Below are 14,289 nucleotides of genomic sequence, written 5' to 3'. Positions count from 1 at the left end.
AAGGGCTTGGGGAATAGATTTCACATCTTCATGAAAAAGGTAGCATGAACACACACATAGGCCCAGTTGAAGCATTTGCTGGCCAACTTTACAGTCTACTACAATCACAGTACGTCATGAGATGACCATACATATTTTGCATTAAAAAAAAGGTTGCTTTGTATACATTTCTCACTCCCTGTGGCTTTTCTCTTTCTTCCACAGATGTCCGTGTATTACTATCCATCTGGTCAGTACCCTACCTCAACCACACAGCAGTACCGGCCCCTGGCCTCCATTCAGTACAGTGCTCAGAGGGCTCAACAGATGTCCCAGGCAGCACAGCAAGCAGGTACTTGTGGTCTGTTTCCCATGTCCTCCTCTAACCCAGGGACTTTTGCATGTAAATCTCTCTGCTGTCCTCTTTGGATGAATATCCAAGCTTGGCTATTTAAATCGCTGCATTTCCCTTACCCAGACAAGATAACGGAGCATTGGATTAACTCTGTGTGGAAAAGTAACAGGTGCAAGAAGATGAAGCCCACGTCACTCCAGCACCCCAGACACGCATGCTCAATACAGACTCCATGAATTATTTTTGGATCTTCTTAATTTCTTTTAAAGCAGAGGGCCAACCACATCCTTATCTTCCTAGTTCATACCTTTCCCTTTTTTTTTTCTTTTTTCTCCCCCCCGCCCGTTTCAACCTGAAGAAAATCCTCCCCCTGTTCCCAAGGCTAAGGGACCAAATTAGGTTGTTTCCATACCATCCTAAAAAGTACTGTCTTTAGAAGAAGGTCCCGGACACTGCAGCCCGTGTCCCCAGTGGAACTCTGACTCCATGGCTCACTTTCTCAAGGGCCACACGCCTCCCGCCCAGAGCTTGGCAGCCACTGTGCAGTGGGAAGGGGGGCCGATACACTGTACGAGAGTGAGTAGCAGGTCTCACAGTGAACCGGTCTCTTTCCCTACTGTGTCACACTCCTAATGGCATGCCCGTGCCCAGAGAACAGCAGGAACCCAGCAGAGCTGAGTGACTTGTGCTAGGGAGAGGCTTGTGTCCTTCCTGCTGACCACTCTGCAGGGGAAACGGCTCACTGCCATGCTGAAGACTGCCCGCCTGGGGGACCCCACCTTCCGTAAGTAGGTTGTGTGTGACAGCGGTGCTCCCACTGCCTCCTGATTGGCTGTTCCGCGATCTGAGTTCTACGCTGATTCTATGTATATGCATATGTGATATGTACGTGATATGTGGTATATACAGGAGATGTGCAATTTTTATTAGTGGACAAAAAGCACAGTCCTGGCCAAGGGTTTACATGAAGAACGGACACCCTGAGACTAGGGTGTCAGATTGGAGAAATGATTCAATTCCTCTGTACTGCAGATGGGTATGTGGCCTTTGGTTCATCTCATGGCCTATTTAAAGTCTGTAGGAGAAAAATTAGAGAAATATATAACTGCCAGCCAAACCTTCTTTTGTTTCAACACTGTAATAGTTTTGGGGGGAAATACACATTGACCTCTGAACTGATTTTACATTTTTATAGTAATAAGAACACGAAAAGTTGATTTTTTTATTTTCTTAAAGATTTCATTTCTTTATTGGAGAGAGGGAGAGAGAGAGGGAAAAAAAGGGGGAAGAGGGAGAAGCAGACTCCCTGTTGAGCAGACAGCCTGAGGCGGAACTTGATCCCAGGACCCTGAGACCATGACCTGAGCCAAAGGCAGGCACTTACCTGACTGAGCCCCCAGTGTTCCCAACACAAAATGGTTTAAAGTGATCAGTTATTTTAACTAAAGAGTTTGATAATATTTTCTCTGATTAGATAGAGATGTTATTATCTCTATCATGTGGTGGTAGCTATGCTGTCAGTTTAGATATATACTAAAGGACTGCTTGCATTCCTCCTGCTAATGTTTGTCAGAAAGTTAATTTATGATTTCCTAGCTACTGGTCCAGAGGCTACTGTGAAGTTTCCCTTTTGGTTACCAATGCCTGTAGAAGAAAGATGCAGCTATCGAATGATACTGATTGACCAAATTTTAGTTTACTGCCATTATTTGACAGTTTCCTAAAGAGTTATTTCAGACCTGTGTTGGAGTATATAGTTCCTATGCAAGGCATGTGGTTACAAACATTCTGGAACCTACTAAAACCTGAAAACTCCAGATCTGTGTGAGGGCTGAGACAGTTGGATATATACGTTCACTGGGCAACAGATGGAGACTTAGGACAAGCCCCAGTCTCCCCCTAACCCCTCTCCACTGTCTTCATTGATGCATTTCAATATTAGCAAGAACGCTGTGATATTTTTCATCTTTTTAAAAACATTTTGGGAGAATTTAGGGATGCAGAACCTCCCCCCATCTCACAGAGACCTAACTGGCCCCAACTACATCCCATGGCAGCCTGCAGACATTGACTTGTCTCATGCTCCCACATCACCATGGATATGCCACCCCCAAGGCAAGGTAATGACACCATCATTAGAAGGTTGCATTTTAAAGTAGTATTATATCCAAAATAGAAGTGCTTCAGGTATCAGAGAGATGAGTGGAGTTGAGGTGGTCTGTGGGGACTGGGGAGAAGAGAAAAAGGAAATGATGTGTGAATGATATCCCCTTGGAAGTGACAGCATAGACATATACATGAGACCTTTGAGCTTTTGAGACCACCACACCCAATATGAGCTGAAAAATCTCAGTGCAGTTTCCACCATGGTGTTGAATTTACTGAAGGTTTGGGAAGACAGTGTCCCCCGACCTCACTAAGAATCACCTCTGCTAACAAAATCCAGGCCATCCAGCTCATGCCAAGGCTCCGTGACAGTATGTAACTACACTTAGGAGGGCATTTGCTGAGTTTAGTGACACTAAGAGAGACTTCCCAAAGGGATACAGTGGTTCTTTGGGGGAGCTGCAATTCCTGAAGGAGCTGGAAGATAGGCCCTCTCTATCTGTAAAGCGACCTCAGGACCAGGGGTGGGTGGCCCCATCCTGCAGTGACATCCTGACTCTCTGGGACCAGACCTTCTCCCACCTTCTCCTGGCCTGCATCACGGGGTTAGACATTAGTGTGGAGCAAATTTGCCTCAGTTATAACCAAATGAGAGTTTAATCCTAGTTTGCCTCTTGTCATTGTTCTTAATCTTTATTTAATGGCATGAAAATATTTCTTCTTTGTCCTACATTCTTGACCAAATTGAAACCTCTGTAAGTCACGACATCTTTCCTAGGCCTGAAAACTACACACACTGGGTTTTTATAAAGGAAATTGGATAGTCTGCAATTGGCTAAATAGGCCACTTGAATTACCCTGAGGCCCAATAGGGGGATGTAAATTCTTCCTCCTGGTGATTTTTTGTATTCGACACTGCCAACAGGTGATAGAGGTGCTAAGCCTCTAGAAGGAGGCGTCACTGGTGGGGATTATAAACAAGGGTCGTTAATGTTCAGAAACTTTGGAGGATTTAAGTGGTAGATTTGAACATGGTATTTGGATTTTGAAGCTGCATATCCAAGGGAAGTAAAAGCTGTCAATAAGAAGTGTCTCTAATGGGGAAAAATATGTTGTCAATTTAACATCATCAGGTAACCCCAGTAGTGAAGGAAGATAATTTTCTTTATGAGAGTGTTGTTGAGGACCTGAAGCTGTACAGAAAGGTAGTTACCAGGTTCGAGCTAAAAAGACTGTGGTGTTGAAATCCTTCCAGCCCTGGAAGAATTGCAAGTGAGGTTGTCCCACCTCACTTGCAATGGGAATGGGTTTTTCCCCGGGGGTCAAATACTGAAATGGAGTGCGCATGAGCAAGACTTTCCTTTCATCATCTTTTCAGTTTACTTAGCAGTCAGTTACCACATTGTGTTTAGTTAATACCTATGTTGCTATGGTTTTTTATTCTGGTTTAAAGAACTTTTTTTCTGTTTGTTTGTTTTTAAAGATTTTATTTATTTATTTGAGAGAGTGAGCATGAGCAGGACAGAAGGAGAGGGAGAAGCAGACTCCCCGCTGAGCAGGGAGTCCAACATGGGGCTCCATCCCAGGGCCTTGACAGCATGACCTGAACCACAGACAGATGCTTAACTGACTGAGCCACCCGGGTGCCTCAAAAGACATTTTTAAGGCCACAAACTTGTTAGTAGTAATTATAGCCACCATCAGTTAGGTCTCTAAGGGGTTGGTTGCTATGTTAAGTGTTTTCAAACATTGCATTGTTTCATCCCCACCACAAATTTATACGGAAAATAGTAGCTGTGAGTATTCCTGTTCAGAAATAAGTCCCACAGTGTGCCAGGGCTGATCAGACTGGGAGGAGCACCCAGACTTGCCTGGTTTTAAACCTGCACATTTAATCAGTTTATCATAATCACATAAACCTAGTTACTAATGTGGCCTTTCTTTACTGTCATGGCTGATCTAGAGAAACGAGCATGTGGAAACTAAGCCCGCAGGCCCATGTCACAGAGGCTGATAGCATCTAATTAATTATCTAAGTATGCACGTTGACTAATAGCAGAACAAATGGGGAACTCTGGACTCAGGCTCCTGACCCCCCACAGACTTTCATATTCCTTTGCAGAGCTTGTCACGAACAGCAAATGACAAGAGTTCAGCTGAGACATTTACTTGCGGATCACATATTGAAAAGAGAGAAAGAAAGAAAAAAAAAATAAAAGAATTTGTCTTGAATCTTATATCCAACTCCAAATTCCCTTTTCAGTTTAACTAAAAAAGAAATATAGATAGCTTTATTCTCCACTCTCCACAATCTTGCACATGCTCTAAAAGCCACAAAAATGGGCTTGTAAAGTCCTTTATGCTTTCATAAGTGGGCATGTGGGGATGAATAAATCCTGGTTTTGGCATCAGAATACTGATGGCCTCATAAAATCTGTTGGAGAGTGTTCCCTCCTCTTCTGGTTTTTGGAAGGAATTCTGTAAAAATGGTGCTGAATTAAATGTTTGATAGAATCCTCCAGTGACCCTGTCTGGCCTAGGGATTTTCAGAAGCATTATTTTTTACTTTTTACATGAATATAATTCCTAGAGCCCTTAATGATGACATTGTTATAGTTTAAAAAGTATTCAGATGATTGGTCCCATCTTTGCTGAGTTTTGGTCCTTTGTGGTCATTGAGGAATTGGCTCATTTCTTCTAAGTTGTTGGACTTGTGAATAAAAAGTTATCAGTGGTATTTCTTTATTATCCTTTGAATGGCTGCAAGATATGTTGGGATATCCTGTTTTTTCCTTACTATTGGTGATTTTTAAGTTCTTCCTTCTCAGTTTTGTAAGTCTTGCTAGGTTTATCAATTTTACTGATCTTTTCAAGGAACTACCACTTTGTCTTATTTATTTTCTCTATTGTTTTATTGTTTTGATTTCATCAATTTCTGTTCTTTTCTTTTTTATTTTCTTCCTTCTGCACACATTAGCTTTATTTTGTTCTACTCTATATATTTTCTTGAGGTAGGAAGTGAGATTATTGATGTTGGACTTTTTCTCTTTTCTAATGAGAACATACATAGAGCTATAGGTTTTCTCCATAGACTTTCTTTAACAAGGTGCCACCTATTTTATGTGTTTTATTTCCATTTCCATTTTCATCCATATGTGTGTGTGTGTGTGTGTGTGTGTGTGTGTGTGTGTGTAATTTTTTGTGAGATTTCCTCCTTGATCTATGGATTATTTAGAGGTGTTTTGTTTAATACCCAAGTGTTTGGAGGTTTCCCTGTTGTATTTCTGTGATTGATTCTAGACTGATTCTGTTGCAGTCAAAGAACATACTCTGTATGATTTCAACTCTTAGAAGATTATTGAGGTTGGTTTTATGGACCAGGATATGGTCTAACTTGCTGAATGCTCCATAAGCTCTTGAAAACAATTGGGTACTCTGCTGTTATTTGATGGAAATGTTCTAGCCATGTCAATTAAAATCCTGTCAGTTTATTTTGTTGTTCAGATTTTCTACATTTTTGCTGATCTTCAGCTTACTAGTTCTATCTGTGGCTGAGAGGTGATATTCACAACTCCAATTATAAGACTTCCTACAGTCCTGACCTGAATCTTAAGGCCAAGGTTATCCTCAATTTCCCTGAAGTCCAAGGATGCGAGGGAGCCTTTGAAGTTATTCAAAGCATGTTATCATTTCTTGTTTTTCTTTTTTTTTCCCCTCAAATACTTAATATATGTTTGATTCCCTAGAAAAAGGTGACAGTATTCCATAAAAATAGTCTGGAAGGTAAGGCCCTATGACCAAGGAGGTTTTGGTCAGCTGTTCCCAGACACTGTTGCTTACATCCCTTACTTGCCAGGCTTCCATTACTTTGCTTAATGACCGTGATATCTCTTTAGGTTAAGGTAGAAGAATAATGTAGATTGCTGTTTAAAACAGGCAGCCCAGCAGTGCTGCAGGAGAACCTGAATTCTTAAATGTTGTTGAAGTAGAGCAATAGAAAGATAGAAGGTGGCAGAGCAGAGCAGGAAAGGGGGTAGGGGGGACAATGCTTTGTTTATACTGCATTTATAACTGCAGAACATCCTTTGGTGTAGATTCTGAAAACTCTGGAGATGCCGCTTACCTCTGCTTTTTAAATCCTTTTCCTGGCCCCCTCCCCACTCCAAACCATCTGCTGAGTGCTTCATTTTGGGTAAAAACCAGTTTCATAGAGCAATTCCCATAAAAATGTTTTGCTTTTCAAATTACAGCTCAGAAAGAAACCATGAAAAAGAAATCTTAAATAATGCATCATATTACAAAAGCCCAGGCAGCTTTGGGGGGATTCCTTAAGCCTACTTAGTTTACTTCTGCTCCAGTCCTGTCAGGACTCTGGGTTGGGTAAATGACGAGCCAAACCGCCTGGCAAAGCAGAGTTGGAATCCTTTCTAGAGACAGTGACAGAGGTCTTGAAAATGGTTTGAGTCGCTTGATTCACTCTTTCACTTTTATTTAACATCAGCCTCACTTGGATTCTCTCTTACACTCTGCTGAACAGCCATCCTGAGGTATGAATAGTAGAGACAGAATTTAAATGCTTAGTTTGGTTAAATGAGGAAACCAAGGAAGGTCAGCCTCCTGCCTGGTGTGGCATCTTTCTTCTCAGAGCCAGAAAGGGTGGGGGGAGGGGGCTTCTAGTACCTCAGTCTTTACAGATTCAGTGACAAACATCGGTTTCAGAAACCCAGCAGGCTTGCTCAGTGTGACCAATTCTGACTTGTGAGATTCTGCTTTTGGATATTTGAACTTAGTACCACGGGCACATTATATGGAGAGCATGCAAACGAGAGTAAAATAATATCCAGAAAACTTCGGAAACATGTTATCACCCCTCCGCCCTTCCTAAGGCGGAAATTGGAGCTTCCACACCTCTCAGAGTATCATTTTTTCTCTGTCCTGTTAGAGAATCATGAAACAAGCTCTGCAACAGCCTTCCTATTGTCCAGTTGATGAGAGAGAAGAATGACGGATACAGATAAAGAACGTCTGCAATAAATTAAAAATATATGTAAACAAAGAGCATAGAGAAGTACACTGAAGGAGGAGAAAACCAGGTCAGGGAATGTAGATCTTGTTTGTTTTATTTTGCTAACTGATAATAGGATAACAACCTATTCCAGGAATCTTTAGGGACACTCTGATCTTTAGGATATAGATTGCATTGATTCAAACCTCCTTTCTACATTGGCAGAAAACCTTTGGTGTACAGGGAGTTCTTCACTGAAGGCTTGTAGAATTGCAGGGTTCAGTCTGTCAGAAATACTAGCTATATAACAGGCCATTGGATTTTTCCATGCCTCTCTGGATTCCTGAGAAGAGTTTGTAAATGCCATTCTCAGCCCCTCCCCGTTGAGGGTGTTTAAGGGAGCGTTACTGTGGTCAGTGCTCCCTAAACTTTAATGAGCATATATAACAACGAGGATCTTGATCAAATGCATATTTTGACCTCAGTAGTTTTGGAGTGAGTCCCGAGATTCTGCATTCCGAGCACACTCCCAGGGGATGCCGATGCTAATGGCCTGCCATCTGGAGAGCAATGTCATAAATAGCAAATTTTTAATCATGGCTGGCCTGTATGTAAGCTGTTGCAAAGGGAAAGAACCTACCCACATTCACTCTTTGATTTGACATTATTTATACTTTAGGCAAGAATTAATACTTCATAGTTAGTATATGACTCTTATGAATTATAGCTAATATTTAGGATTAGTGCATTAATGTTTACAGATCCAAATTTTGAGATAGAAAATAAATATAACATGATTGCACAACAGAGAAGGCACTCAGAAGTGTTGAAAGAATGAATAATGTGTGTACTTCTTTTCAAGTTAGCATGAATGTGGAGGGTTAGGTGGCTGTGTGTATGTGTCGGGGTGTGTGAATTTGAGAGAGAGAGAAAGAGAGAGAGAGAAGAGAATGTGTGAAGATTGAGAAGGCTAAATGGAAACCTCTCAGTTGTTCATCTCAAATGTGAATAAGAACCAAACTGTAGTTAAATGTTTTAAAATCAGATAGAGAGACAGCCCAACAAACCAATCCATACCAACAAACAAATACACACATTTTTCAAAGATCAGACATTTGCCCAAGGAATAGGTCAGAGACCCTTTGGGCTGCATTCAGGGGGATAGTATGTTTGGATTTGTGTATGCTTAGCAATTTAGGAGTTTTTATAAATTTAAAGGAATAATGTTCCCATCAACACTCATTTCAACTGATTAGTTTTAAAAGTGTTCAGATGGCAGGGAAGACCCAGTCCCTGAAAATTGCTCATAGGACCCTCTGTTCAAGGCAGCTCTTTCCTTCAATCACTTAGCTCCTTTTTGAGTGTTTAACAAAGGAATGGACTCGGAGGCGTCTCTGGCAGAAAGATGTCATTATCTGTGACACATGTATATTTGAAAATAGACCAGAACCACAGCTCCTTTCCTGATAGGCCTGCATGGAAGTTCAATAAACAGTGATATGTTTAGCTTTTTGCTTCTTGTAGTAGTACTATTTTTGTTGTGATAGAATATTGTTCATAATAACATCTCCTAGTAGGAAAAAAGATTATTGTCTCTTTAATGTTGCTCTGAAACACATTTGGGGTGGGGCAAAATGTACCTTAATGGAATCTATAAATTTATTTAACCAGAGCACTTGTGTAAAGTTGACAGTGAATCCTGCATTTTTAGCTTGACTTATTAAGCAGTGTCAATGCAACTGAGAGTTTTATCTCTGAAAAAGCACTTCTCTTTCTTTGTTCTTATGGTATTCCTCCCCTTGACTTTCTTCCCCTTGGGTATGGGTGAAGATGGGAAGAAGGACCATCAGAGCTAAAGAAAGAATTTGGGATACCAGTGTGACCAATAAGACACATTAATTTCTAGACAGTGGGATTTTCTTTTTTAACCTCAAATGGCCTTCTCCAAACTTAATGGTTTTAAAAAATATTTATTTGTCTAGTTATCCTATGTATAATTTACATATATTTTAATGCTTAAAGCCTTATTAATCTCTCTATATATTTTTAAATACATTTTTTAAAATGTATAACCAATAACCACTCAGAGAAGCAATGCAGAAATTGTTACACTTGACCATTCGTACCCTGGGTGTCTGCATTATTATGTTACTAAAAGCAGAGGGGGTCGATTATCAAAGAGTTGCATGAGGACTTAATTGTCTGATTTCTGTTAACATCAGTGGAAATCACACGGATAAATCCTTGCGGAACATGCTGTTCTGAAAAAATGAGTCTGGAAAAGGTTTCTATGGAAATGTTCATGTGTTTCTTTCATTAATTGTTCTAATTATTCCATTTACAGAAATGGGAATGAGAAGTATTAAGCTGAGGTTATGAGAAAGGTTAACATTATTAGGAGCAATAATAGGCATTATGCTATTTTTAGGTTTGAAAGCCGCATAGGTAACCAAAACAGTATAGATGGCCAGGTTCCCTCTGTCCCCTAGGAGGTTATAGTAAAAGGGATTTATTCAGCATGTTTCTAAGAGCTGCTTTGGCACTTTGCATTTTATGTACCTTTTGATGTTTACATACTCATTTGTTATGCAGTTAAGCACTACTGGTGTGCTTAGGATTTCTGCTTTTCTGCAAAGACAGGGAGTAAGATCATAGAATTATCTTTTATATTTTTTTGTTTTATGCAGCCAAAAGAAGCAGTAGTTTGTTAGAAAAAATAAATTTTTGGTTTAGAGATGACAAGGAAAGAAAGATGGCAAAAAAAAAAAACCAAAAAACACACACAAATTGTGTTGTTTTTTTTTTTTCCCAAAATTCTAACATTCCTGTACAGCTTTCCTAAGAAAGACTATGAACTCTAGAAAAATGGTAAGAACCCAAACTACTAGTTTCAACTGGTCAGGTTTACCTGATAGTTTCACTGAACTAAAGGAAGAGAAGTTAGGATATTTTGTAGCGCATGCAATCTTGGTCCATCCTTTCAATTTCTCTTCCCTTCCTTTCTTGTTAATTTGTTACCAGTTTCTTGTTAATTTCTGCAGTGAGATTTGCTTTCATCTACAAATTGCCTTATTTTTTAGCCCCTCCTTTCTTTGGAAGCACTTTGTTGTTTTAGTTCTTCATGGTATTCATTTCTTCCCCATTTCCAAATCTGTCTTCTCATTTATTTACTTTCTATCTTTAATTCTCTGGATCTCTCTCTCTCTCTCTCTCTCTCGGTTTTCTTCCTTCTTTCCTTCCTTCCTTCTTTTCTTTCTTTCTTTCTTTCTTTCTTTCTTTCTTTCTTTCTTTCTTTCCTTCTTTCTTTCTTTCTTTCTTCCTCCTAATAATAAACATGCTTTTCACTCTAAACTCTGGGTGATCTTCATACCATGCTTTAGTTGTCTGCATTTCTTCTCATTTTAATTTATTAAACTTATTTCTTTCCATTCCACACACTCTTTTCCATTACAAGATAGAACACCTCATCCGTCTGGAGATATTCATGATCCAATGATTGAGAAGAATATGCTGGGTTTCCCGCATCTTTCTGAAAAGAGAGCACCCAGAGCTCTAAACCGTCTCCTCTCCACCTTGCTGTCCTTAGAGCCAGCATAAAGTTACACTCAGCGTTGGTGACTTCAAACTTGGAAATTCGTAGTGATAAAAAAGTGGAGAGCATCTTGAAGAATGTTATTTTTATTTTTTGTTTCCCAAATTCAGTGACGTGGTGGTGCCCACAGGAAAATTGTCAGGCTTCTCGACGGTGTTTAAATTTGCTCCTTTAGATCATCAGCAAAAGAACAGACTCTAATCACCCACTCCAGCCCTGAAATGCCATGGGCCTTCGGAGTCCATGGGAATGGTTCATAAACATCGTAGTTCAGAGCAGCAATCTCTATAACCCAGGAAAGCTATAGGATTTTGTGAGCCTAGGAGAACTAGTAACATTCTAGAAGAAACACCATGTCTCACATACCCTCTTAGTGCCAGGTTGTGGGGGAGGGGTCACATGCTTACAAGTAGGGTCACTAATTGATTCAGCTGTTACAGCATGATTCCATGGTGCAGGCATTTCTGCACATCTGTTCATTGGAAGAGCATGTCAGCTATGCTCCAGCCTTCACACTTAAGCTCTCGTCCAAATCCCTGAAGCTGCCCCGGGCTTGCCTCTGTGGTTTCTCCCAGGTGCTATTCCCAGTTGCCTTCTACTGTCCCTGGCCACCGTGCTGGTTTTGATGCCCTTCAAGGATTGCTACCAATCCCTAATTGCCTACTGACCTCTTCTTCCTGATTCCTTCCCCGCTTCCTTGAAGGCACCTAGAGACTCATTATAATTGAATTTTTAACATTCTCCCAGATGCTTTTACTCTTGTGTTTTATTTTTATTTTTGTATTAGGTCCAGCACCATTGCACTTCTCATGAGCCATGTGGGTCATAATTGTTTTGATAATAAGAAATTAGTGGTAGAATGAGGGGCCAGAATAGAGCCCCAAATGCACTTTGGAAGGTAGTGGAGTGGAGCACATGTTCTAAGCTATTGTAAGAGCGTGCTGTGGAATTTGCCTGCCAGCTCCAAGCCGGCATTGCGTGCACCGTTTTCCAAGGATAACAACTTGCCAGTATCACTCTAATTACTCACCTGTGCGCACTGAGTGTGAAGGAGACTATGTGGTATTGCACTACGGAGATCAGAAAGCAGGAGGCGCTCTTCAGTGCCTCTTGATGGATGCCTTGGTTTCCCCAATTGAGATTAACTAGATCTATCCGGTCAGAAAGGATCAGCTCCTACTGCGGAGGTGACTCAAAAAGAACAATCCAAAATGTGAATCAGAGACAAGAGCTCCTGCCTTGCTGAAAATTGTGCTAAGAATTAGGAGGAAGAGAAGATTGCTTTCATGGGTAATTTTTGTTGTTTTCTTCTGCACATGTAACTTTTACAAACTGTCCAAACAACACAGTACTTGCAGTAAAGGATGTTTTTAAAAAAGACACAAAAACTCCATGCCAACAGAATAATGGGTAATTTTTGCCTCCTCTTTTTCTGCCATTGAGCTTATGTATGTACACATGATCCACACATAGACGTACTGCAATCATCGATCATGCCACTTCCTTATAAATATAGCATTTTTATTCATTCAAAACTCACTTTACACTTGCCTGTAAACTGATTCTTCCCACATATCTGTGACATGGACATTTTTAGAAGTAAAATTGTATATGCAGATGACACGCATATTTACATAAAAAATTCTAAATAGTGTACAAGACAACTACTAGAATTCATTAGGGAATTTAACTGTATTGTAGAATATAAGGACAATATACGTGAATCAATATTTAATATACAATATTGTTATATACTGGCAGAAAACAAATGGAAGATTTAAAAATTCAATTTGGAATAGCGTGTGACATAATTTGAATAGCAGTGATGGCAATCACTCGCCTCCCAACTTTGCAGGCCCAAGGGGTCCACGGCATTCCCTCAGTAACTGGGAAGTGTTCCCAGTGAGCCCCAAACACCCCACAGAGTCTTCTAGAATAATAGCAATTATAACATGAAATGTTCCTCAAAACAGTCCTTGCATTCCTGATTTCTCCTTCAGAGAAAAAGTATATAAGGAATGAAGGAGTGGGGAGGGGACTAAAGCTTTCAAATCTCTCATTTATCTATCTTATTTAACTTCTGTACCCAACAAATATTTCATAATAAAGTGTTGTTATTGGCTTGCCGCTGCTCTCCCCAAGCAGGGAGGACTCCACAGCAGTTTCAAGGTATTTTTCCACCTTCTGCCAAGAGCTTTTGTCTTTTTAATGTTCCATTGTTAAAACTGATCCAATTCAAGGAGCTCATACTCTTTGAGTTGGAGTCTACCTCAAGTGGCTCTAGGAATGTGCCACACAAAGGAGACGGTTTCCTTGGCAACAGGAATGTGGCAAGAAAAAAAAAAATCAGTGGAAACCTTTGCTTCCTACCTCCTTCCCTAGCGCCCCTCAGCACTGCTGTTTGCCAGGCATAGAAACTACAACCGAGTGTCAGCTCTTGATCAGCTAACCACTGACCGCAAGGTACCACTGTCAGCCCCTGGCTCTGTTTCCCCATCAGGAAAACAGTTCAGCTGTGAAATGGGCCTTTTCTCATGATTGCCTTTAGCTGGTCTTTTTTAGACATTTAAAAATAGTGAAAGGGGAAACTGGGTTTTAAGATATCCGTGTGTGTGTGTGTGTGTATGTGTGAGAGAGAGAGAGAGAGAGAGAGAGAAAGAATGTGATTGTCGTAATGAACTGAATTGAAATGACTGGTAGCACTTACTTTTACATTTATTTTCAGTCCCTGAAATTTGCATCAAAGGTGTTTTTAAATCTCTGGCAGGACATAATGGTATGTTTGGTGACTGCTGTGAAAATTAATGTATTAATTTGACAATACTCATGAATACTTATTGAGTATACTTCTAAATTAGCTCCCATAAACCCAACATGCCTTTCTCCCTGCTATTGAAAACAGTAAGGCAAAGAGAGACCTGTGAATCTATAGATAGGTAATCTATGAAGCTTAATTTCAGAGACATCATTTAGTACGCATGGGGATTAACTAATGTGGTTTTTAGTTCTGAGTTCTCACTGTGTGCCAGGGTATCGATAAAACCATATCAGGAGCCAAAGCTCTACCTCTTCCCATTTCCACTTTATCCCTCTTCTTTGTATTTTTTTTCCTTCTGAGAACAATGAAAGAGACTCTGAATACTGTACAGTTGTTGATTTCTAAATTATTCTGCTGCTGAGCTGGTCAGTTATTCAAAGATATTCAAGGGACTGTAGGCTTCACTTACTTTTCTGGGTAATTGAGCCATCTCT

At 40.3% G+C, this 14,289-nt stretch overlaps 1 protein-coding gene across 22 annotated transcripts in view; it reads left to right on the top strand.

The window, feature by feature from the left end:
- The window catches only part of ARPP21 (cAMP regulated phosphoprotein 21), a 151,870-nt gene that overhangs the window by 102,091 nt on the left and 35,490 nt on the right, over positions 1–14,289 (top strand). For all 22 annotated transcript variants that reach the window (XM_032861288.1, XM_032861285.1, XM_032861283.1 and 19 more), the window contains one exon: positions 205–331. In XM_032861288.1, the coding sequence (XP_032717179.1) occupies positions 205–331 (127 nt within the window). The remainder of the gene's footprint in view (positions 1–204; positions 332–14,289) is intronic.

The sequence above is a fragment of the Lontra canadensis genome, unplaced genomic scaffold (assembly GCF_010015895.1).
Source record: "Lontra canadensis isolate GAN:19392208 unplaced genomic scaffold, GSC_riverotter_1.0 scaffold20, whole genome shotgun sequence".
Lineage (NCBI taxonomy): Eukaryota > Metazoa > Chordata > Mammalia > Carnivora > Mustelidae > Lontra > Lontra canadensis.
The sequence above is the reverse complement of the archived record's forward strand: the minus strand, read 5'-3'. Positions and strand labels throughout refer to the sequence as shown.